This window comes from Rhodnius prolixus, unplaced genomic scaffold (genome assembly GCF_049639745.1).
Source record: "Rhodnius prolixus isolate KJV_2025 unplaced genomic scaffold, Rpr scaffold_7, whole genome shotgun sequence".
Taxonomy (NCBI): Eukaryota; Metazoa; Arthropoda; class Insecta; order Hemiptera; family Reduviidae; genus Rhodnius; species Rhodnius prolixus.
The window spans coordinates 37265475-37285006 of record NW_027411582.1 but is presented as its reverse complement, the minus strand read 5'-3'; the positions used below and the strand labels follow the sequence as shown (position 1 = coordinate 37285006).

The 19532-nt window shown below is 33.0% G+C and overlaps 4 protein-coding genes across 11 annotated transcripts in view; 2 read left to right on the top strand and 2 right to left on the bottom strand.

The window, feature by feature from the left end:
* The first annotated feature begins 793 nt into the window (after positions 1–793).
* LOC141446502 (UDP-glycosyltransferase UGT5-like) lies at positions 794–4869 on the top strand. The gene is made up of 4 exons (XM_074113026.1): positions 794–1915; positions 2374–2605; positions 3640–3859; positions 4384–4869. Exons 1-4 carry the CDS (start codon positions 1100–1102, stop codon positions 4607–4609), a joined length of 1494 nt encoding a protein of 497 aa, XP_073969127.1. The 5' UTR covers positions 794–1099; the 3' UTR covers positions 4610–4869.
* Positions 4870–5016: 147 nt separating this feature from the next.
* On the bottom strand, positions 5017–15089 carry LOC141446498 (uncharacterized). 5 transcript variants are annotated; one of them, XM_074113016.1, is made up of 10 exons: positions 14884–15086; positions 14523–14719; positions 13607–13693; positions 12631–12738; positions 12204–12522; positions 10511–11538; positions 10306–10432; positions 6308–6422; positions 5318–5414; positions 5017–5245 (listed from the first exon to the last, which is right to left on the bottom strand). In XM_074113016.1, the coding sequence occupies exons 1-10, from the start codon at positions 14893–14895 to the stop codon at positions 5158–5160; spliced, it is 2178 nt and encodes a 725-aa protein (XP_073969117.1). In that variant the 5' UTR covers positions 14896–15086; the 3' UTR covers positions 5017–5157. The 5 variants fall into 5 exon arrangements, with proteins under 5 accessions (XP_073969117.1, XP_073969118.1, XP_073969119.1 ...); XM_074113017.1 differs by lacking the exon at positions 5017–5245 and adding an exon at positions 5747–5939 and having other exon boundaries at positions 5373–5414; positions 12204–12480; positions 14884–15089; XM_074113018.1 differs by lacking the exon at positions 5017–5245 and adding an exon at positions 5747–5939 and having other exon boundaries at positions 5373–5414; positions 14523–14637; positions 14884–15089.
* LOC141446513 (neurogenic differentiation factor 6-like) overlaps positions 11558–19532 on the top strand; it is a 24861-nt gene continuing 16886 nt past the window's right edge. For 2 of the 4 annotated variants that reach the window (XR_012453756.1, XR_012453754.1), the window contains exons 1-4: positions 11558–11742; positions 11828–11964; positions 12873–13084; positions 13895–13994. The gene's annotated coding sequence lies outside the window, so the exon portion shown is untranslated. The remainder of the gene's footprint in view (positions 11743–11827; positions 11965–12872; positions 13085–13894; positions 13995–19532) is intronic. The other 2 variants (XR_012453758.1, XR_012453755.1) reach the window with 1 other exon arrangement.
* The window catches only part of LOC141446508 (enkurin), a 4275-nt gene continuing 1743 nt past the window's right edge, over positions 17001–19532 (bottom strand). The window contains exons 2-4 of the mRNA XM_074113038.1: positions 19290–19507; positions 18554–18700; positions 17001–17397 (exon numbers count right to left, since the gene is read on the bottom strand). Of these exons, the coding sequence (XP_073969139.1) occupies positions 17161–17397; positions 18554–18700; positions 19290–19507 (602 nt within the window). The 3' untranslated portion in view covers positions 17001–17160. The remainder of the gene's footprint in view (positions 17398–18553; positions 18701–19289; positions 19508–19532) is intronic.

Here is a 19532-nt window from a genome sequence, read left to right as displayed (position 1 = left end):
GAAAATATGATCGATCCTGTTGGACGTGATTGATTTTGTTATCAGCATATCAGCTTATTCTGAGAAATCAGTAGATACTTTGTTTTCCTTACAGTTGGAATTAATTTTAAAGGAAAGAACAATCATTAGCATACGTAACAAATAAAATGGATTATTACCATAATCATGTTAATCAAATTAATTTGAATTATATTTATTATTAACGTACATATATAAATTGTGAACATACAATGCAAGATATTTAATAGCTTTATTGGTTTTATAATTATTATAAATTAATTAACCAATTCTGCTTTAAATAAAGCTAATCTCATTGTTAAACTAACATAATGATTTAAATACCCTTTTTTCTTTGTTGTTCATTCTTTTTGGTGACTGATTCATAGTTTCAATAGGATGAAAAAATAATTGCCATTTCAGTTGTGATACATTTATTCTGCCGAGCTTTCAACCTAGGGGCTAGGTCATGGACACACTCAGTTCATGGACTGACAAGACAGAAGACACACCAACCCTGTAAAAATATTACTTTGTAAACTAGCCCTGAAGATGTCCTCAGTCCCTTGGTTTTTTTTCATCCTATTGAAACTTTTTTCTTTGTTTTGTACCTGTCTTTGATGAAAATCCACCCTCAGTCATGAAAATTATTGCAAATGGAAATTAAAATTTTATAGGTTTTTCAAAACAGGGCTGTAATCAAAATTCTTCTAGTTTTCTTTAAACGTTATTTTCGAACTTTTAACAGCTGATTTTTATTTTTGTTTATTTACAATTCATATTGCATCTCTGTCATCAATTTTTTTTTTTTTTTTGCCTAACTTCTTTGACGTCTTCGTGACCCATTAAAATTTATCTACCTAAAAGGTTGAAAGTGGCTGCTATAAATCATAATAATTTCGTGATTATGTTATCTGTCATGACCATTTTATCTTATTATTCATAAACTCAATTTGGAACTACATTCAATATTTAATATTAGCAATAAGGGGTCAATATTATTACGTTCAGTTTGGATGATCAGTCAGTTTGGTTATTTTGATTAGTTTTTCTGTTGGCCTCATTCATTAAACAAATTCGCGTTTCCATTTTTGTTTTCGGAATGTTAAAACATGTAAAAGTTGTGTTTACCCTCTGCGTACTTTCTTTAAACTGTTCGCTAGCCGCCAACATTCTTGGTTTTTTCCCATTTAAATCCAAATCACATAATGCTGTTTTTTTACCATTGATGGAACATCTGGCAAGACGTGGACATCAAGTAACAGTGGTCTCACATTCACCTAGAGTTATTGCATTGCCCAATTATACTGATATCAATATAAAACTTTCTTATGAAGAAAAGAATTCTTATTTGAATATTGATTACTTAGAAAGAAATAGTGGTTTTGGTTTGAGAAATTTTCTACCACTTTGGCATACATCAAATCAATATGAAGAGATTTTACAACTGGCCGAAGTGAAAGGTTTACTTGGCCAAACATTCGATGTGATCATAACGGAAATGTTTAATTCGGATGTATTCTTTGGATTGTTTTATCGATTAAATTCACCAATAATTGGGTTTAGTTCTTGTGATCTTTTACCCTGGCACATGTACGATATGAGAATACCATTGGAATCATCTTATCTGATATATACAACATCCCAACTAGAGAAACCAATGAATTTATATGATAGAATTGTAAACACTTTAGAAACATGGATCAATATTTTTGTATATAAATTTGTATTTAGTTGGAGGTCACAAATGATTGCTGAAAGAAATTTAGGCCCACTGCCTAATTTAGGCGATGTAGTTGGTAATACAAGTTTATTGTTAGTTAATTCACATTTTAGTATACTAGGCGTGAAACCAATAGGCCCAAATATTATAGAAGTTGGTGGGATCCATATTACTCAAACTGGTCGACTTCCGCAGGTAAGATCTGTCGCTCTCTTTTACAACAATAAAATATATATTATTAATCTCTTAATTGACCTAATGGCGTAATATACGAATACAATTTTAGAGTAAAAAATTCCAAAAGAATTTTTGTTTGTGGGAAAATGTTTCATTACGTATGCGATTTCTTCAAAGTTCAAAGAAAATCGTTGATGCAGGTAAAATTACAACAAAAAATCGTATCAATTGCAGTGGCATTTCTGTGTGAATGATTTGGTCCAAAAGCAAAACTGCATGGTTCCATCATGGTACGAAAAAACGAATTTAGAATTTTTTTTGCGATTAAGAAGTGCAGAAAATGTATTTTTTGGTGAAACCTGAAAATCAAAAAATCTGCGCAACTTCCCTCATTCTTTAAATATTTTTTTTCTCTGTACATAATTTTATAAAATAATTGTAATTTATACATAAATTATTTTTGGCTTTTGGTTTAGACATTACAAGAAAGATTAGACAATTCCAAATATGGAGCGATTTATTTTTCATTGGGTTCAACAATAAATGCCGACAGTATTAGTAAATCGAAGAAAGAAGCCTTTTTAAAAGTATTTTCAAATTTAAAGCAAACAGTCTTCTGGAAAACTACAAATATTGATAACAAAGTTAAAACAAACAATTCAACGAATATTGTTACATCTTCATGGTTTCCACAAAAAGAAGTACTTGGTAATTAAAATCTTACTTAGTAAATCGTAGACTAAATACTATTATTTCAAATTAAACAAAAAAGGAAGGAAGCAAGAATATTGCCACTGTCGGAAATATGTATATATTTTTTAGCCAAGCTTTCGACTTAGGGACAGGTCATCCTTTTCAGGGCTTGAGCCCTTTCAGGGAAACGAAGCGGCAGATTTATTGGCTCGGGAAGGCTCTGCGGGACGCTTCGTTGGCCCGGAGCCCAGTTTTGGGGTTCCGAAGTGTGTGAAGACTGCGGCCATTACCTTATGGGTGCAGAATAGGTCTCAAGAGTGGTGGCTTGCCATCACAGGGGCAAAGACAGGCGAAGGAGCTCATTAAAGGCTAATCGCCGAGGCTGACTGCAGAATTAATCCGTCAAGGCCGCGTGGGGTTATAAGGATGATTGTAGGCCTATTAACTGGGCCACTGCAGGCTCAGGAAACACATGCATCGCGCATGGGCCTGGCAGATGATAAGGCAAGCCTTTGCAGGTTCTGTCAGGAAGAGGAGGAAACGGCATTGCAAGTGTTGTGTCAGTATGAGGGATTCGTGTGGCTAAGGATGTTACTTCTCGGGGAGGAAAACCCAAGGCCTGGTGAGCTTTACCCAGGAGTCACTCTCCAGAAATAAGAGTCTGATTAAACGGACGGGTCTGGAAGGTGAGCTCTAGAGTGAGGGGAGCCACAATAGATCCAAAGGGGTCGCAGTGGCGTAGGCCTCGAGGCCGCCCTAGTCTAATCTAATCTAACAGTTAAAATATTTTCTGCATGGTTACATGTAAGGTTGGACTGATTATCTGTTTGAGTACAAAAAAACACACCTGATATATGTTAAAAATATTATAATTGTTAATAGCCTAGAAGATGACCTAGTTCTAGGCCGCAAGCTAGCCAAAAAATGAAGTCGGCAATTTTCAATATTCTTGATTTTTTATTAATGAATCAATCTCAAAAAAAAAAAACCATGAACTCAAAAATGTATTAATACCTTTTTCTCTTTTTTTTTTTTAAATAAAATTTCAGCTCATCCAAATATTGTTCTATTCATTTCTCAGTGTGGTATACTAAGCGTTATAGAATCAATGTATGCCGGCATTCCAACGATTTGTATACCAATTTTGGGCGATCAACATTTTAATGGAAAGTCTGTAGAATATAACAAAGCCGGTCTGGTATTGGAATTTAATGATATTTCTGTTATAACTGTTAATGAAACACTAAACAGAGTTCTCTCAAATAATATGTAAGTATATAGTTCTTTCTTTACAGATTTAAAATAAAGTAAATAATTTAATAAATGTTACGAACAAAAAACTGGTTTGAATACTCGAAACGATTTGTTTTTCTTCCAGTCTCGAATTTTAGATTGAAACAATTTAGTGTAAAGAATTCGACTTCTACTATATTTCCACCACACATTATGGTTGCAAATTGAGTGAGGGAGGTTACATGGTGGTTATCAACAAAAAAAACTTAAATGTATCATCTTATTTTTATTTGTTTGAAAGCTCTGAAGATCACCTACTCCGTAGATCAAAAGCTTGCAAAAATTTAGAAAACAAAGGAACTGAATTTTTGCAATAATAAAATAATAGTTTTACCATACTACACCCATGTTATGAAACAAAATATACGACAACAAAATTCAACTTTTATTCGAGCAGTTTTTTGTTTTCTGCTCCCACAATTTGATTTTTGTTTTTTTTGAAAAATAGTTCAATTTTGTTAGCAGTTTATTTTGTTTAACCTGACCAATATTTTCTTCAGATACAAGAAGAATGCTGAAAAGATTTCAAAAATATTACAAGATCGTCCTATGTCTCCAATTGATACAGCCGTCTATTGGGTTGAATACGTAATTCGCCATAAGGGGGCGCCACATATCAAGAGTTTAGCTAAAGATTTAGCCTGGTATCAATACCTTAATTTGGATGTTATTTTATTATTTAGTTTTACGATATATCACTTTTTCAAATTAATAAAGAGTAAATAATTTTAAAATTCGTAAAAGATTTTTTTTTCTTGGTTGAACAATGTAAAGGTAAGCATTGATTGCGTAAGATTGATTTCTAAAGTTATTAATGTATTTAAAGTGAATGGAAATCCTTCCGCATTAAAACATTTTATAAGAATAAGGATCAATAAAAAATAATTAATGATTGTTGTCGTTTGTATTCCACTTTTTTCTTCAATGGAATTCTACCGATGATCGATCTGAAATTGATACAATAAGGAGAGAAGTAGTGGAAAATAGTAGAGAAGAAAGCAATCGATAATTTAATTATGATTTAAAGAAAAAGTCATTAACTATTGTGCTTAGCAGGTTTTTCAAAAATTTTCAAAAAACTCAAAAGTCAAAGATTTTCACGAAAATATTACTTTATCATAAATAAAAGAAAATAAAAAGAAAGATTACTGATATATTTGCTACATTCCTGTATTTTTTTAAAAAAAAAACAATACTTTGTCTCAAGTGAGTTTTCTATGCAGTGATGCAGATTTATTTTTGTTTTCGTTATCTTTTTACAAGAACTATTGTTTTTATGTATCACATTTTCTGCCATCCATTGTACAATTTTTCTCTTTCGTACTGGCATTTTGTGTATTTAAACCAAAATTTCGGAGAAACCTAAAAATAAAAATTGATTACCAAATTCTTAAATACAGTCGATAAATCTACTAATGAATAGTCGATATTTACTCGTCTAAATCTTCGATATGTTTTATTTCTTGTTGAATGTGCCTCAAATGGTCTGTCCTTAGTTGCTTCAAGATGTTCAGATGAACTGATCTGTTAACTGAAGTTTACATAGTTAATTCAGTTAATATAAAATTTAGGATAGAGAGGAATTAATTATAACCCTTTTGATTCTGGTAATACGATCAAGTAGACACTTCCTTATGATTAAAAGTTTTCTTAAGGAACACAGCTCATGCGATAGGCAGCGGCGAAATTTACGTTAGTAATTATATAAGGTGGGCGATCCAATATAAGGAACTATTTTCTGTCGAACAGGGTCAGTATTCTTACGATTTTTGAAATAATGTACACTATTTACTGGGTAATTAGTAGTTAACAATGAACAATTTCTTCACTTTTAAAAGAAAAGACGAAGCTGATTAAACGTACCTATTTGTGTAGAGCAAGTTTTGGAGGAATGCCATCCATCTGTGATAAACTAGAATCTCATGAAGAGTGGTTTTCAAGTGTTTTCGTACGTCGCGTGCTTGTTTCGAAGAATAGAATGAAGCGCGTGAAGAAGATCGCTTATAAGTGGTCTGATTGGCGATTTTGGTTTCACCAATGTTAAACGTACATTTTTCTGCAATTCAAGACCGTAATCGTTAACATGAATCTTCAACCGTAATTGAGCAGTCATAATAACGTGTTATCGTGTATCCTACTTACACCATATGTAATTCTAACCGAGAAATAACTTCATAATACACAATATTTAATGAAGATTCGTCAAGAGTCAACAAATTAAGATAAGAAGTAAGGCGTTGGAGAAGAGGTTTACACACACTTGAACCTGGATTATTTTCGCAAAGAAACTTCCAGCACAATGCACAGAATTAATCAGTGCTAATAATTCTGTGTAAGTCATGTGTCTACGTCTTAATTTCAAACATATTTTATAAGGAATATAGGGCCCACTTCTACTTCATGTTAAATCTATTTTTTGATTACCACTGTTAGATGATAAAGAATTTGGTTGATGATTAATTAATGTTTCAGTCAATCTGCGCATTATCTCAACGCATAATGATGAATCTAACTGGGCCATTTTCTCACTTAATAAATCCTGAAATACGAAAAATGAGTTATTATCCGAAAATATTTCATCCAAGAATAGCAAGACTAAAAAAAATCAACCAAAAGGAAGTGAGATGTGGATTCCAGATTTGAATTATTTCATGGGTGAATGAATGTTTAGGCTGGTTGCAGCCTAAAAACGTTTACAATGTCCTCAACACTAGCCCCACATATCTACTTTGAGCAGTGAATAAGCCGTTGCTACTATTTAGCACAGAGTTGGGCAAAATTTTTAGTCGCGACTAATATTTTTAGTCGTGACTAAAAATGTGATTAAAAATTTAGTCGCGACTAATTAGTCATGACTAATTCAATCGTGGTCACATTTAATCATGATTAAAATTAGTCGTAAGCGCGACTAAATAAAATAATCATGATGAATATTAGTCGCGAATTAGTCGTGACTAATTTTTTCAATCACAAACCATTAGTCTTAGTCATCGCCATGATTACTCTTGCTGAATGCATATTATCTATGCACTTATACATACAATAATCTGAAATTTGTGGAATTTAAGAATGCAAGCACTTTAAAGTTAAACCACCACATCACAACTCACTAGACCTATATGGGACCACTTTGCACTCACATAACCATGTTTACGACTCACAAGACTTTTATAGGACCACTTTACACTCACATTTAACCATGTTGACAACTCACAATACTTATATAGCACCATCTTATACTCACATTTAGCCATGTTGGGGTTTCACAAGACTTATTTAGGACCACTTTACACTTACATTTAACCATGTTGACAACTCACAAGACTTATATAGGACCAACTTATCCTCACATTTAACCATGTTTACGACTCACAAGACTTATTTAGGACCACTTTACACTCACATTTAACCATGTTGACAACTCACAATACTTATATAGGACTATCTTACATTCACATTTAGCCATGTTTACGACTCACAAGACTTTTATAGGACCACTTTACACTCACATTTAACCATGTTGACAACTCACAAGACTTATATAGCACCATCTTATACTCACATTTAGCCATGTTGGGGTTTCACAAGACTTATTTAGTACCACTTTACACTCACATTTAACCATGTTGACAACTCACAAGACTTATATAGGACCAACTTATCCTCACATTTAACCATGTTTACGACTCACAAGACTTATTTGGGACCACTTTACACTCACATTTAACCATGTTGACAACTCACAAGACTTATATAGGACCATCTTATTCTCACATTTAACCATGTTTATGACTCACAAGACTTTTATAGGACCACTTTACACTCACATTTAACCATGTTGACAACTCACAAGACTTATGTAGCACCATCTTATACTCACATTTAGCCATGTTGGGGTCTCACAAGACTTGTATAGGACCACTTTACACTCACATTTAACCATGTTTACGACTCACAATACTTATATAGGTCCTCCTTACACTCACATTCAACCATGTTGGTGACTCAGTAGACATATGTAGAACCACTTGACATTTACGTTTATCTTATTTTTCACCGCGTCACATGTATCTTTTCCTTCTTTTCTTTTTGTCTCTATCTATCGCCTACTCATTGCTTTACTTATTATGCACATAGCTTACTTTTTATATTTGCCCTATTAATATACTCCAAGAATATACACACAAACTATGTATATATATTTGTATATTTACATAAAAATATACCGGGTGATCCATTTAAAACGCACCAATCGCTAATAACTTTTTATGAAAGCGGAAATCCGGAAAACCCATTAAATAAACTATTTTTTTTCGTCTAGTTTTCAAATTTTTCACCCCTGATGCTGTATCTTCATTTTTTGCTGGGTTACGGTCAAAAAATTTATTGGGGTTACGTGAGGACCACTGGCAATGATTATGAAAACTACATAAAAAATTATGAAAAATGATGTTAATTCCTTATCGATATCCTTAATATTTGTCGAGTTATTTAAGATCAAAGTTACAAAATTATCAATTCATGATCGGTTTTCAATATTAATTTTCCATCAGAAATACACGTTTTGGGAGGTTCTCTGACTGCAAAAAATGTTATTTGTGATGCAAAGAACAAAAATAATAATAATTGAAGATTTAAAAAAATGTAGTGTAATCTAATGGTTATGGGTGAATTAGGATAAACTTGTTTTATCATTAAATAAAAGCAACCATTACAACATGTTAATGTACCCCGTATGCAAGACTTCTACAACCTATGATTACGATAAGAATATCTTGCCAAGGATGGGCGGGTGTTGGTCTGGTGGACATGAGCGTGGCTTTGTAAATTGGAAGATCCCCAGTTCGAATCCCGCGTATGACTACATTTTATTAAAACGTATTAAGAATTATGAATGACTGCATACGCGAGATTCGAACTGGGGATCTCTCACTTACAAAGCCATGCTCTTGACCACAAGAGCAACACACTGGCAAGATATATTGGTGAGTGAGTTTTTGTGTATTGTTATACGTTTTTGTTTGTGTGTGTACATTTATTTTACATTAAAGATGAAGAAAAAAGAAATAAGACACTTTCACCCTTAAACATTAATTGTTTTCCAATCTTACATTTATTTATTCCCTTTAAACTAATTTTGGTAAATAGTTCAACTTCAGATTAATAATTGGGAAATGCTAGATTTCTTTATAACCTACAACAATCTGAACTACGTTCTATAATAATTGATGAATGTCCGAATCCGGTTTTGTAAACAATAAACATGCATGGGGGAAGGAATAGCGTTGCGATTAGCGTATTAGATTCCCTTGCGGAAGTCCCGGGTACGAATGCAGCTGCTGGCCCTTGGATTTCCTTTTCCTAGGAGTTTCTTATAGCTCACTATCCTGTTCTTACATCTTGTTGACTTGTGTAGATAGATTGACAAACGAAAAAAAATTGACAAATACATGGGAGGCAGTAAAAAATAAGTTGATGGTGAATGTAAAGCAGTTCTACAAAAGTCTAAAGATACACAAAAACAGTTAAACAGGAGGTCCTAAATGTCATGTGGGCCGTAAACAATGGATAAATGTGTCTGTGAGGAGGACCAGTATAAGTCTTGTGAGTCGTAAACATTGTTAAATGAGAGAATAATGTGGTCCTAAATAAGTCTTGTGAGTCGTAAACATGGTTAAATGTGAGAATAATGTGGTCCAAAATAAGTCTTGTGAGTCGTAAACATGGTTAAATGTGAGTGTAAAGTGGTCCTAAATAAGTCTTGTGAGTAGTAAACATGGTTAAATGTGAGTGTAAGGTGGTCCTAAATAAGTCTTGTGAGTAGTAAACATGGTTAAATGTGAGTGTAAGGTGGTCCAAAATAAGTTGTGAGTCGTAAACATGGTGAAATGTGAGTGTAAGGTGGTCCTAAATAAGTCTTGTGAGTCGTAAACAAGAATAAATAAATGAATAATTCACGACTAAGGCTAACGATTAACTTAAACAACTAAAAGAAACAATTAACGACTAAATTAGTCGTCGCTCAATGACGCGACTAATGAAATTAGTCACCTATTTTTGGACGACTAATGTTATTTAGTCGTGGCTGACGTCACGACTAATCTGAATTAGTCACCAATTTTAGGACGACTAATCTCAATTAGTCGTCAATCATATGGTGACTAATCTGAATTAATCTTTAGTCGTGATATATTCCACGACTAAGACTAACCTTTAGTCGTTAGTCGTAATCGGTCTGTGACTAATTTAGTCATGAGATTAGTCGTTAGTCGTGATTGAAGTTTTGCCCAACTCTGCTATTTAGCAGTCATTTCGCACTTCGAAAATAACTGAATTTCTGACAACTGTCAGAATCGCCCTTAAGTAAAATTTAATTCTAAAAATTGTTGAACTATAATTATTTAAAATTAAGGAAAAATTACCATTGATTTAATGTTGTCATCATCTATCCTCTTCTCTGTAAAAAAACCATCTAATAAACTCAATATTTTCTTTTGATTGTCAATACTGTCTCCTCCAGCTATTGGTTGGCAAGTTGTAACAGTGTTGCTGTAAGGTTATACACTTATTTATTTAAAACTAATTCAATAAATTAGTAAACAATGATTATTATTTTCATTAACTTACACAGTAATCTCTCTACTGCTTGCAGGTATGTTTGGTCTAAGTTTGGTATTTACTGATGGTAAGCCGAATACATTCTTTGTATGAGGCAAATTTTCAGTTTCTTTAGTACTTAAGTTTGAAGTTTGACACCCTAAATGTTCTTTGCTGTCGATAACTATAGTATCATGTCCACTTTTTACAGAAAATGGTTGAGTTTCATTGCTTTCCGTACTTGAAATTTGATAATTTTCTTTAGACGGATAAAGTATTTTATCATCGTTAAAAAGAATATTATTATACTGCCATTTATTATAATTTTTATACTTATTACTTTTATTATTATAATCCAATTTATCTTGCTTTCTTGAATGTGTTAAATCACTTAAACATTCTCTCAATGAAGTAATCTGAGGATCTATTTCCTGTTTTTTATTATTTTCTAAAGTGTGTTTACTATTCATTAGAAGATCATGATCTATTTTTTCACCTATTTTTAATTCTTTATTTAATGAGTTTTCATTAGAAAACTGATGGTCTTTTTCATTAAATGTATCTCCAGATCCATTTTTCCTTAACGAATTTGGTTCTACATTACAGTTTGGACAGGTATGGATATCGTTAGTTTTATCATTATTTTGAAATCCATTACTGCTTATGCTTAGGTCAAATTTTATAGATTTATCCAGAAATTCTTCCAGGTTCGACAAATCCGGATATGCTGGATGATTTGATTGATTGTTTTCTTGTTTATTATTTTGTATCAATGGTGATTTAGTTGAATATTTGTCTTTTTTCTCTTCTATGTTAGATTGAGTTTTATTCAATTTGATGTTGCAACCACCATCATTATTCATTGTTTGTGTTCCAACATCAGGGTTACTAGAGCAGATTAATTTCTCATTGCTTGTTAAATTAATCTCGTCTACTCTTTTGATTATCGGCTCTCTACCGAGCCCAGTCAAACCTTTTAAAGCCATATCATGGAAAAGACCTTTTAATAAATCTTCGGTATTGACTTCAATTTTTTCAGGTTCATTAGGTTTTTTTTCCTAAAAGAAGTTGAAATTTTTAAATCAAAATAAAGGAAAACTGTTACTCTTAAAGCATAGTTCAACTTTCCTATGAAAAACGTATTAGAGTTTACGAAAAAACTAAGAAAGTCAAACTTAAATATTCTTTAGGTACCATCTCATCAATTTGAAACTTTGTCAACTTTTTCAGGGATCAGATAACAAGAAGCAAGAGTTAATGTAGTTAAGTTTTGTGATTATTTTAATATTCTGAAAGATAGCTATTTTTATCATTACTTGAAGTACTTATAGGAAATATCATTTTTAGGAAGTTCTAAGGAAAATGAGAAACCAGTTTAAGCAGACCCAGGGAAAGAAAAAGGGAGATGTCGTACGTTTATTGACATTGTAGATCTAAGTGATGAATCATTGCTGGGAATTTTTAAATTCAGCTGTATTTGTGAGGTAAATACTTAATGCTTAGTTTATAAATTGCAGTACTTAGGTATTAAAACCATAATTAACGATTTTAGAATACAAAAAAGGCGAGAAATGGATACAATAATAATTTTTGTAATGTTAAAAAGAAAATTTTGGTATTTAAAAATGTAAATGGAATTAGTATTTAAGAGTTGTAAAACTTTTTTGTAATTGCAGTGAGAGTAAGGCATTTCAGATCAGATCTCTATTTTAGTTATACTAACCTCAGATGGTTGAGTTTTTCTCTGTTCTTTTAAATAAGGCGGTAAACGTGGTTTTAAGTATTGTACAGGTATCTCTTTAAGTTTATCCAATGGTGGTTTATCCATTGATAAAATCCTTAATTGTTCTGAAGTTAATTTCTCTGGTTTAATTATACGTCTATTGTTTACTCCACTCAAATTTCTTTGTGAATTACTATTAGTTATACGTTTTTCATATTCTGAGATCAATGTGTCATCAAATACTCTTTCATATTGTTGTAGTAATGCTTCAACATCTCTATTGATTGCAGACACATCACATGATACATCTAATGATAAACTATATCATCATTGATTTATTTTTTTTATAAACAATTCGAAATTAGAATACTTTTATTGTTAATTATTTTATTAAATTATTAATAATTGAAAATATATATCGACATACTTGGAATATTGAGATATACTATTTTCATCGATACTTGTACTATCTTCAATGTATGTAGCACTATGTTTTAAATATGGACGTCTTATTACTTCTACTGGTTTAAGATGTCTAAAAAAAAGGAAAAATAATAATAGACAGACTGACAATAGATCTTTGTTCTCATTACATACGACATATACTTCATAAATTTCCCAACTTAAGCCTTAACCTCCTCCATCTCATTACAATTTGTTTCTTCTTAGCTTTCTATAAAGGTCGCCGTAAGTCAGTCTGCACATGTTGAAAAAACTCATTTCTCTTAGTAACATAGTACGGTGAGCAAGAAGTCTGTTTGAGTAACAATGTGAAGAACTTGAAGGAACAATGCGTGAAAGAAGCCTGACCAGTCTTAAGAATCTGGATAACTTGAGGTGAGGCCACGAAGGGACGATAAGCCAAGCTCCAGAAGCACAAGGTATATACATAGTAACTTGGTCTAACTACTGCAGTATTCAGTAAGTTTTTATTTTCTCGGCCTCTTATGCCATTCTAAAGTCGTTAGGGCGTGTTATTGGGTTGAAATAACTTATGCAAAAGCACTAGTCCTAAATACTGTTGTTTTTTTGTTTGTCTTGGGAAGGGGTGTTTATTAAAATACAGTCTCAATACAACCAAATATCCATGCGTCAACCTCTAATCAACTACGTTATATTACTGAAACTCAAAGTTCATCGTTTGACCAGAAATGTGAATCTTTCGAAAGATATCTTTTTAGCTTTCATATAATGACTACTCAGTTTAAGAGCTATCGTTTTCGATCTAAATTTTTGTAGTGAAAATTAATTTTACGGGAGAAAATTGTAGAGAGGCTATGCTTCCATTAAAAGTCCAATTATTACACCGTGAATGAATACTTGCCCAATAATTACTTATCGAAAATTCGAAATTTGAAAAACCTCTAATTAAAATTATGGTTTTTTTTCAAATAGATACTTACTTTGAAGTTGGTTTATATTCATGTATGATTGGATACAAAGAATTCGATGTACTGCGAATAATTTTCATTGGTTCTTTCCTTACATATCTAAAACAATTTCATTTTGTAATTAATAGTTAAAGCACCAATTTTTGTTCTTAATCCATATCTTTATAGATGATTCCATTATTTGTGTATTAAAAATATTAATTGTTATGTGTATGTATTATAAGGTGTCAGTTTCAGTTGATTTTTTAATTTTTTTATTTTACTAGAAAATTTGTGTAGAATGTATTTGTTTGTACATAGAAGGTCGGTGTCAGTAAAGCTTACTTCTAAGGTACGAGTAATGTAGAGCTAGAGTTCGCTAGTGGGAACGTTAAACAGCACGCTTCAGATCCAGGTTTCTGTGAGTAAAATTTCAGCTTTTAGTGTTCATTTCAAATGTTTTGTCTGTCTGGATTATTCGCAGATCCAGTTTTAGCTAAATCATATTTCCGCTTGAGAATCGTTTTTTTTTGTCTAACAACGTTGTTTTTACACAACAGAACAGCCGGTAGACCCTCCGATTGAGGTGGGCAAATAGTGATGTGAATTTTTGAAAGTATCCTGCTAGGGTGTAGGAAGTGGAAAGCTCAGAGGGTCAGCGGCTCTCTGAGGAGGGTAGACCTACCGCTTTCTTTTCTGAGATTTGTTTCTATTTTCGGAGTTCGGATAACGAATTTAAGCTTTAGTGTTATTTCAGTGCACGTGCTGTTGTAAAATCTGAGTAATATTAGTAATAATGAAATCTATTACCAAATTGGTTTCAAGAAACTCAGAAAAGAATTAGAACTTTGAGATTAGCTGTAAGACAAAGTTGTTGGATCTTTCAATCACTTTTTTCTTTAAAGAAACAATTTTATCTTTATTTTATTACATACAAATAAATAATTACCTTGGAGAAGTATATCTTAGATACGCTGGCTTTTTCTTACGGGGTATATATATAGTTTTCGGTTGTAATTTCTCTATATAAGGTTCAGAATCAGTTGTTATGATATCTCCTGCGCCTGCGTTTGGTGAATACCATTCTCTTGAATAATATACAGGTTCACTAATATAATAATCGCCATGTTTTGGTTTCATTGCTTCCTTTTGTTAAATTACACAGCAATAAAAACATAGCAACGTGTTTTTATTTTTTTAAAAAATGAAATAACAATTATTTATTTCACATCAGCCTTATATCAAATATTTAAATAGTCAAACTTATTTAGTTAAATATTAGAAGAAAAAAATAAATTTTAATTACGTACATATCTATGCATTCCCCACTATATTAGGTCTTGTGTAATTTCATCTATTATTATTTAATAAGAAAAAAGAATAATCCGGTTTTTATAAGGGATTAAGATAAGTACTTCTTTTTATGTCCCCAATTTGAGTTTTTTTTAATATCTTTTATACATAATTCCGATTGCTCAGTACTCATTGCTGGATTTCATATGATTAAAAATGACCATAAAACATATGTTTTTTTCTTTCTAGAAATGAATGTACGTATTACAACCTAAGTATAACCTACCTTTCTTTTATTTATTCATTTTACATGTACAGACTACAATTTATATCATATATACATAAATACCTAATATTTATACTCAATCTAAAATACTGCGAACCATATTAAACGCACGTTTTTACGTCTCTAAACGCGAACTTTTTTCTTTTTATTTTTTACCTTATCCCGCGACAAAGGCGTTAAGCCATTTTCTGTCTGGCAGCCCTATTGGGGACCAAGATATTTCTTGGTCATGCCCTGTAGTGCCGGGCACTCGTTCAAATGCTTAAAAATCATTACGCCGTCATTGCACAATGGGGGCAAATCGGCGAGTCCCTAATCCTGTGGAGGTGTGCTTGTAGATAGTCGTGGCCCTATAATTCCACGGAAGAGCACGACAGACTCTTTTCTTGGAAGGCCGGCAGGTATCCCTGTTTTCTAGCAGTGTTGCCCACTGCTTTTCAGTGGCCGTGCTCCTGTATTCCCCATTATGTGGTTACCTATAACTCTTTTAGCCGATGCGTAACACACTGCGTTCCCTGTTTCGCAAGGTTATCGGCCTGCTCGTTCCCTGGTAAGCCACAATGTGCCGGAATCCACTGGAAAGCCAGGTGCTTCCTCTTCTATAAGTATCTTTTCAATCATTTCCTGGCACGCACTTACATCAGCGGAAACTCCACTCTGAGCTCCCGTTACGGCTTAAACGCATACTATACATAGGCCTTAACATCCCTTTTATCACCCCAAGTAGTCAAAATCAATACAGGTAACTTCTAGAACTTTCTTCTAGAACTCTTCCAGACAACCTAACAAGACGTGTTAAATGACAGTGGCCTTGTGATCTCTTCTATAGTAGAGAATAAATAATAGTTGTTAGCGTATTGGATTCCCACGCGGTGGTCCCGGGTTCGAATCCAGCTGCTGACCCTTAGATTTTCTCTTCCTAGGAGCTTCTTACAGTGTTATCCGTAACGAGAGAACATTGTCCGGAGGCAGGCAGTGCACTGAAAAAAAAAGCCCTGGGCGCCAATAACCATAGATGTTGACGCGCCTTAAATCATTAAAAATAATAATAATAACAGTAGTATACTGGACTCCCACGCCGAGGTCCCGGGTTCGAATCCAGCAGCTGACCCTTAGATTTTCTCTTCCTAGGAGCTTCTTACAGCTCACTGTCCGGTGATGGACAGTGTTGTCTGTAACGAGAGAACACTGTCCGGAGGCCGGCAGTGCACTGGAAAAAGCTCCGGGCGCTAATAACCTCAGCTGTTGATGCGCCAAAAAAAAATAAAAATAAAATAACAGTAGTAGGGGAGGCATTAGCTATGTGGTTAGCGTACTCGATTCCCACGCGGAGGTCCCGGGTTCGAATCCAGCTGCTGACCCTTAGATTTTCTCTTCCTAGGAGCTTCTTACAGCTCCGGAGGCCGGCAGTGCACTGAAAAAAGCTCCAAGCGCTAATAACCTCAGCTGTTAATGCGCTAAAAAAAAAAAATAAAAAAAAATAACAGTAGTTCCGTATTTTAGAGTGTTACCATTGGGTAACTTATTCACTCGTTTGTATCTACATTTCACTGTTATCATGGTTACCTTTTAGCGTCAGTGCTTTGATTGTAGCACAAATTAATGAGAAAAAAAGTATGTTTGTAAGAATTATTTGAAAATTGTAACATCATTTTAACTAATAATAAGTAGAAACAGAATCTTTTGCCAAAATTGTTTTTTTCCAAAAACATTTCTGCATTAATTCTTATTTGTATATGTACTTACTGCTCTGCAACAATTGTCAAATTTAATTGCTGTAACAGTTGGCTAATAAACTATAGAACCATAGTAAAACAACGTTTATTTAAAAAAATGAAACTAATCTTCAATGTATTGACAATAATTTATTTAGGTCTTTAGTCTGCTTTTTTGTGATACTTATTGAAGTCTATTTTTATTTATTTTTTCTTAGTTTTTAAAGCTTAAGAAAATATCTTATTTTTCTATAAGTTTAGTTAAATAAAAAAAACCAAAGAAAATTGGGAAATTAGTTCCCTAGGGCTTCCTCTTTTTCGCAAGATTTATGTGCTACCCATTTTTCTTGCAACTTCTCTGGATCGCATACATAGATACGTTGGTAATTATCCACCAATTTGATGTCGTTTTCAAGATCTGCTAGATCTTTTTCTAACTTCGCTTTCCTCTTAATTTTGGGCGGTGTATCGTTGAGCATCGGCAATAACTGGAATTCCTTTTGCATTTCAGTCCACGTATTCTTCAACTCCTATAAAAAAAAAAAAAAAAAAAACCAGATTCTACATTCAACTATTATCTCATAATATAACTTCTACTAATTTAATATACTATAACCCTTAGTGGGAGGGAACTAGCCACTTCTGCAGGAATCTTGGCAAGAGCATCGCCAGCTTACAAGCTATCACTTTTTCATAAATTGAGCCGTTTATTTTGAAAGTGGCATAAGTCACTTTGTTTTTAAGTCGAGATATTTAAGGGTTTGCGTTTTAACACGTTTAAAAATATGGATGCTAACTTTCGAGAAGATTTACTTGTATTTGTTATCTCATAATACTGATATTTCAAATTGCAAATTTTTTAAAAATGAAAATATACCGTTCAACTGTATTTAGTGTTGCCATTAACTCGATTTTTTTGAAAAAGTGACTTATGCCACTTTCAAAATAAACGGCTCAATTGATATTCATTATTTATTTCTGTTAATGTAAGTTTCTTGTGCATAAATTTACATCTTCTCGCTAGTGCAATATTATTGTTCTTTGCAGGACCGATTTAAGATAAATTTCGGCACCCCGGCGTTTTTTTTTCTTCTTTAATTCCTTACTTCATTCTTTCTACAATACTAAGCAATAACAGATTTGTATTTTCGCGCTAGTTATATACTTTTTTGTTTCTTAAGTTCTTCATTTTCCTTTTGTTTTTGTTAAAACTATTTTTAATTGGTCTATAGTTCTAAAGTGGGTATCAGCCAAACTCGTCTTCTCTGATGACAGCCCATCCTATCAATAGTAACACGCTGATCTCCAACTTTTTGCACACTGTTCTGCAGATTCTGTTTGTACGTCTCTAAACGCGAACTTTTTTATTTTTTACCTTATCCCGCGACAAAGGCGTTAAGCCATTTTCTGTCTGGCAGCCCAATATCTTTCATATGGCGTATTCATGCCCTGTAGTGCCGGGCACTCGTTCAAATGCTTAAAAATCATTACGCCGTCATTGCACAATGGGGGCAAATCGGCACAATTTAAGTTTAGCGTACCACAAGGCATTCTGTACCCGCCCGTGCAAAAGCATTATAACTTTGTTGAGCTTTAACGGCTTCAATGACCATTTTATGATTCAAAAGCTAGATTATAAATTACAAGTAGTTGGCTTTATTGTGCAAAACAATAATAAGTACTTACATCAAGAAGTTGTTGTCGTTCTTCTTGACTTATCAAACGGCACGCTGGTTCATCCTCATCTTTATTCTTTTCTTCCTCCAATTGCTTCAGTACTGATTCCACTGTCTCCTTTCTTTTTGCAATGTATTCCGGGACTTTCCCATAGTCCTGTTACACAAAATTCGTATAACAAGTGTATTTAATTAAACCAGTAGTGCATCCTGAATTTTGACCCACGGCATACAATGGAATACTTTACAAAAGAGTTTCAGAATTAGTATCCCGTCTTATATAGTTTTTAAGTTCAATATATACTATTTTGAGTGGATTGACATCATTTTAAAGCTTGTACTGTACGTCATATTAAAAAAAAACTATTAGTGCCGGCTTACTAACCTATGCATAATTACCAAAAGAAGCCAAGGTTCAGAATTATATAATCACATGTTACAGCCTATTCATCCGTATTGAACTTCCACACAAAATGCACATTTTAAGTTCCGGGGATCAAAAAAAAGGACGTCTATTTTTAATCAAGTCAAATTTTTCATTCATTCAGGTTAAAGTTTCCACAGTACTTCAAAATAAGCCGTAATAAATAGATTCTGATTAAAGTTTCAAATTAATAAGGTATATAAATGCTTGCCTTACGTACATGGAGTATACCCCAGTGAATTAAAGCTCTCTTTTATTCACCGTTTACATCATTTCTTATAAGTACTTTTTTTTTTTATCCAGGTACTGTCCAGTTTGTTACCTTTTTCTTAACAAAACAAGGCGTACAGTAGACCCGATGTTTTACACGCCGACAGAATGCTGTATCATAATCTCTGTATGGGCCTGTTTTTGGTGTAGAATGTACAGCGTCTCGAACATTTTTTAAAATAAAATTAATTGGCGGCTGTTGTTTTGGTTGGTACCAATCCTCACGTCTTGGAACTTTCGTTAGCCCAACAGCTGATGGCTTTTCTACAGCTGGAATTAATTTATCAATAAAATA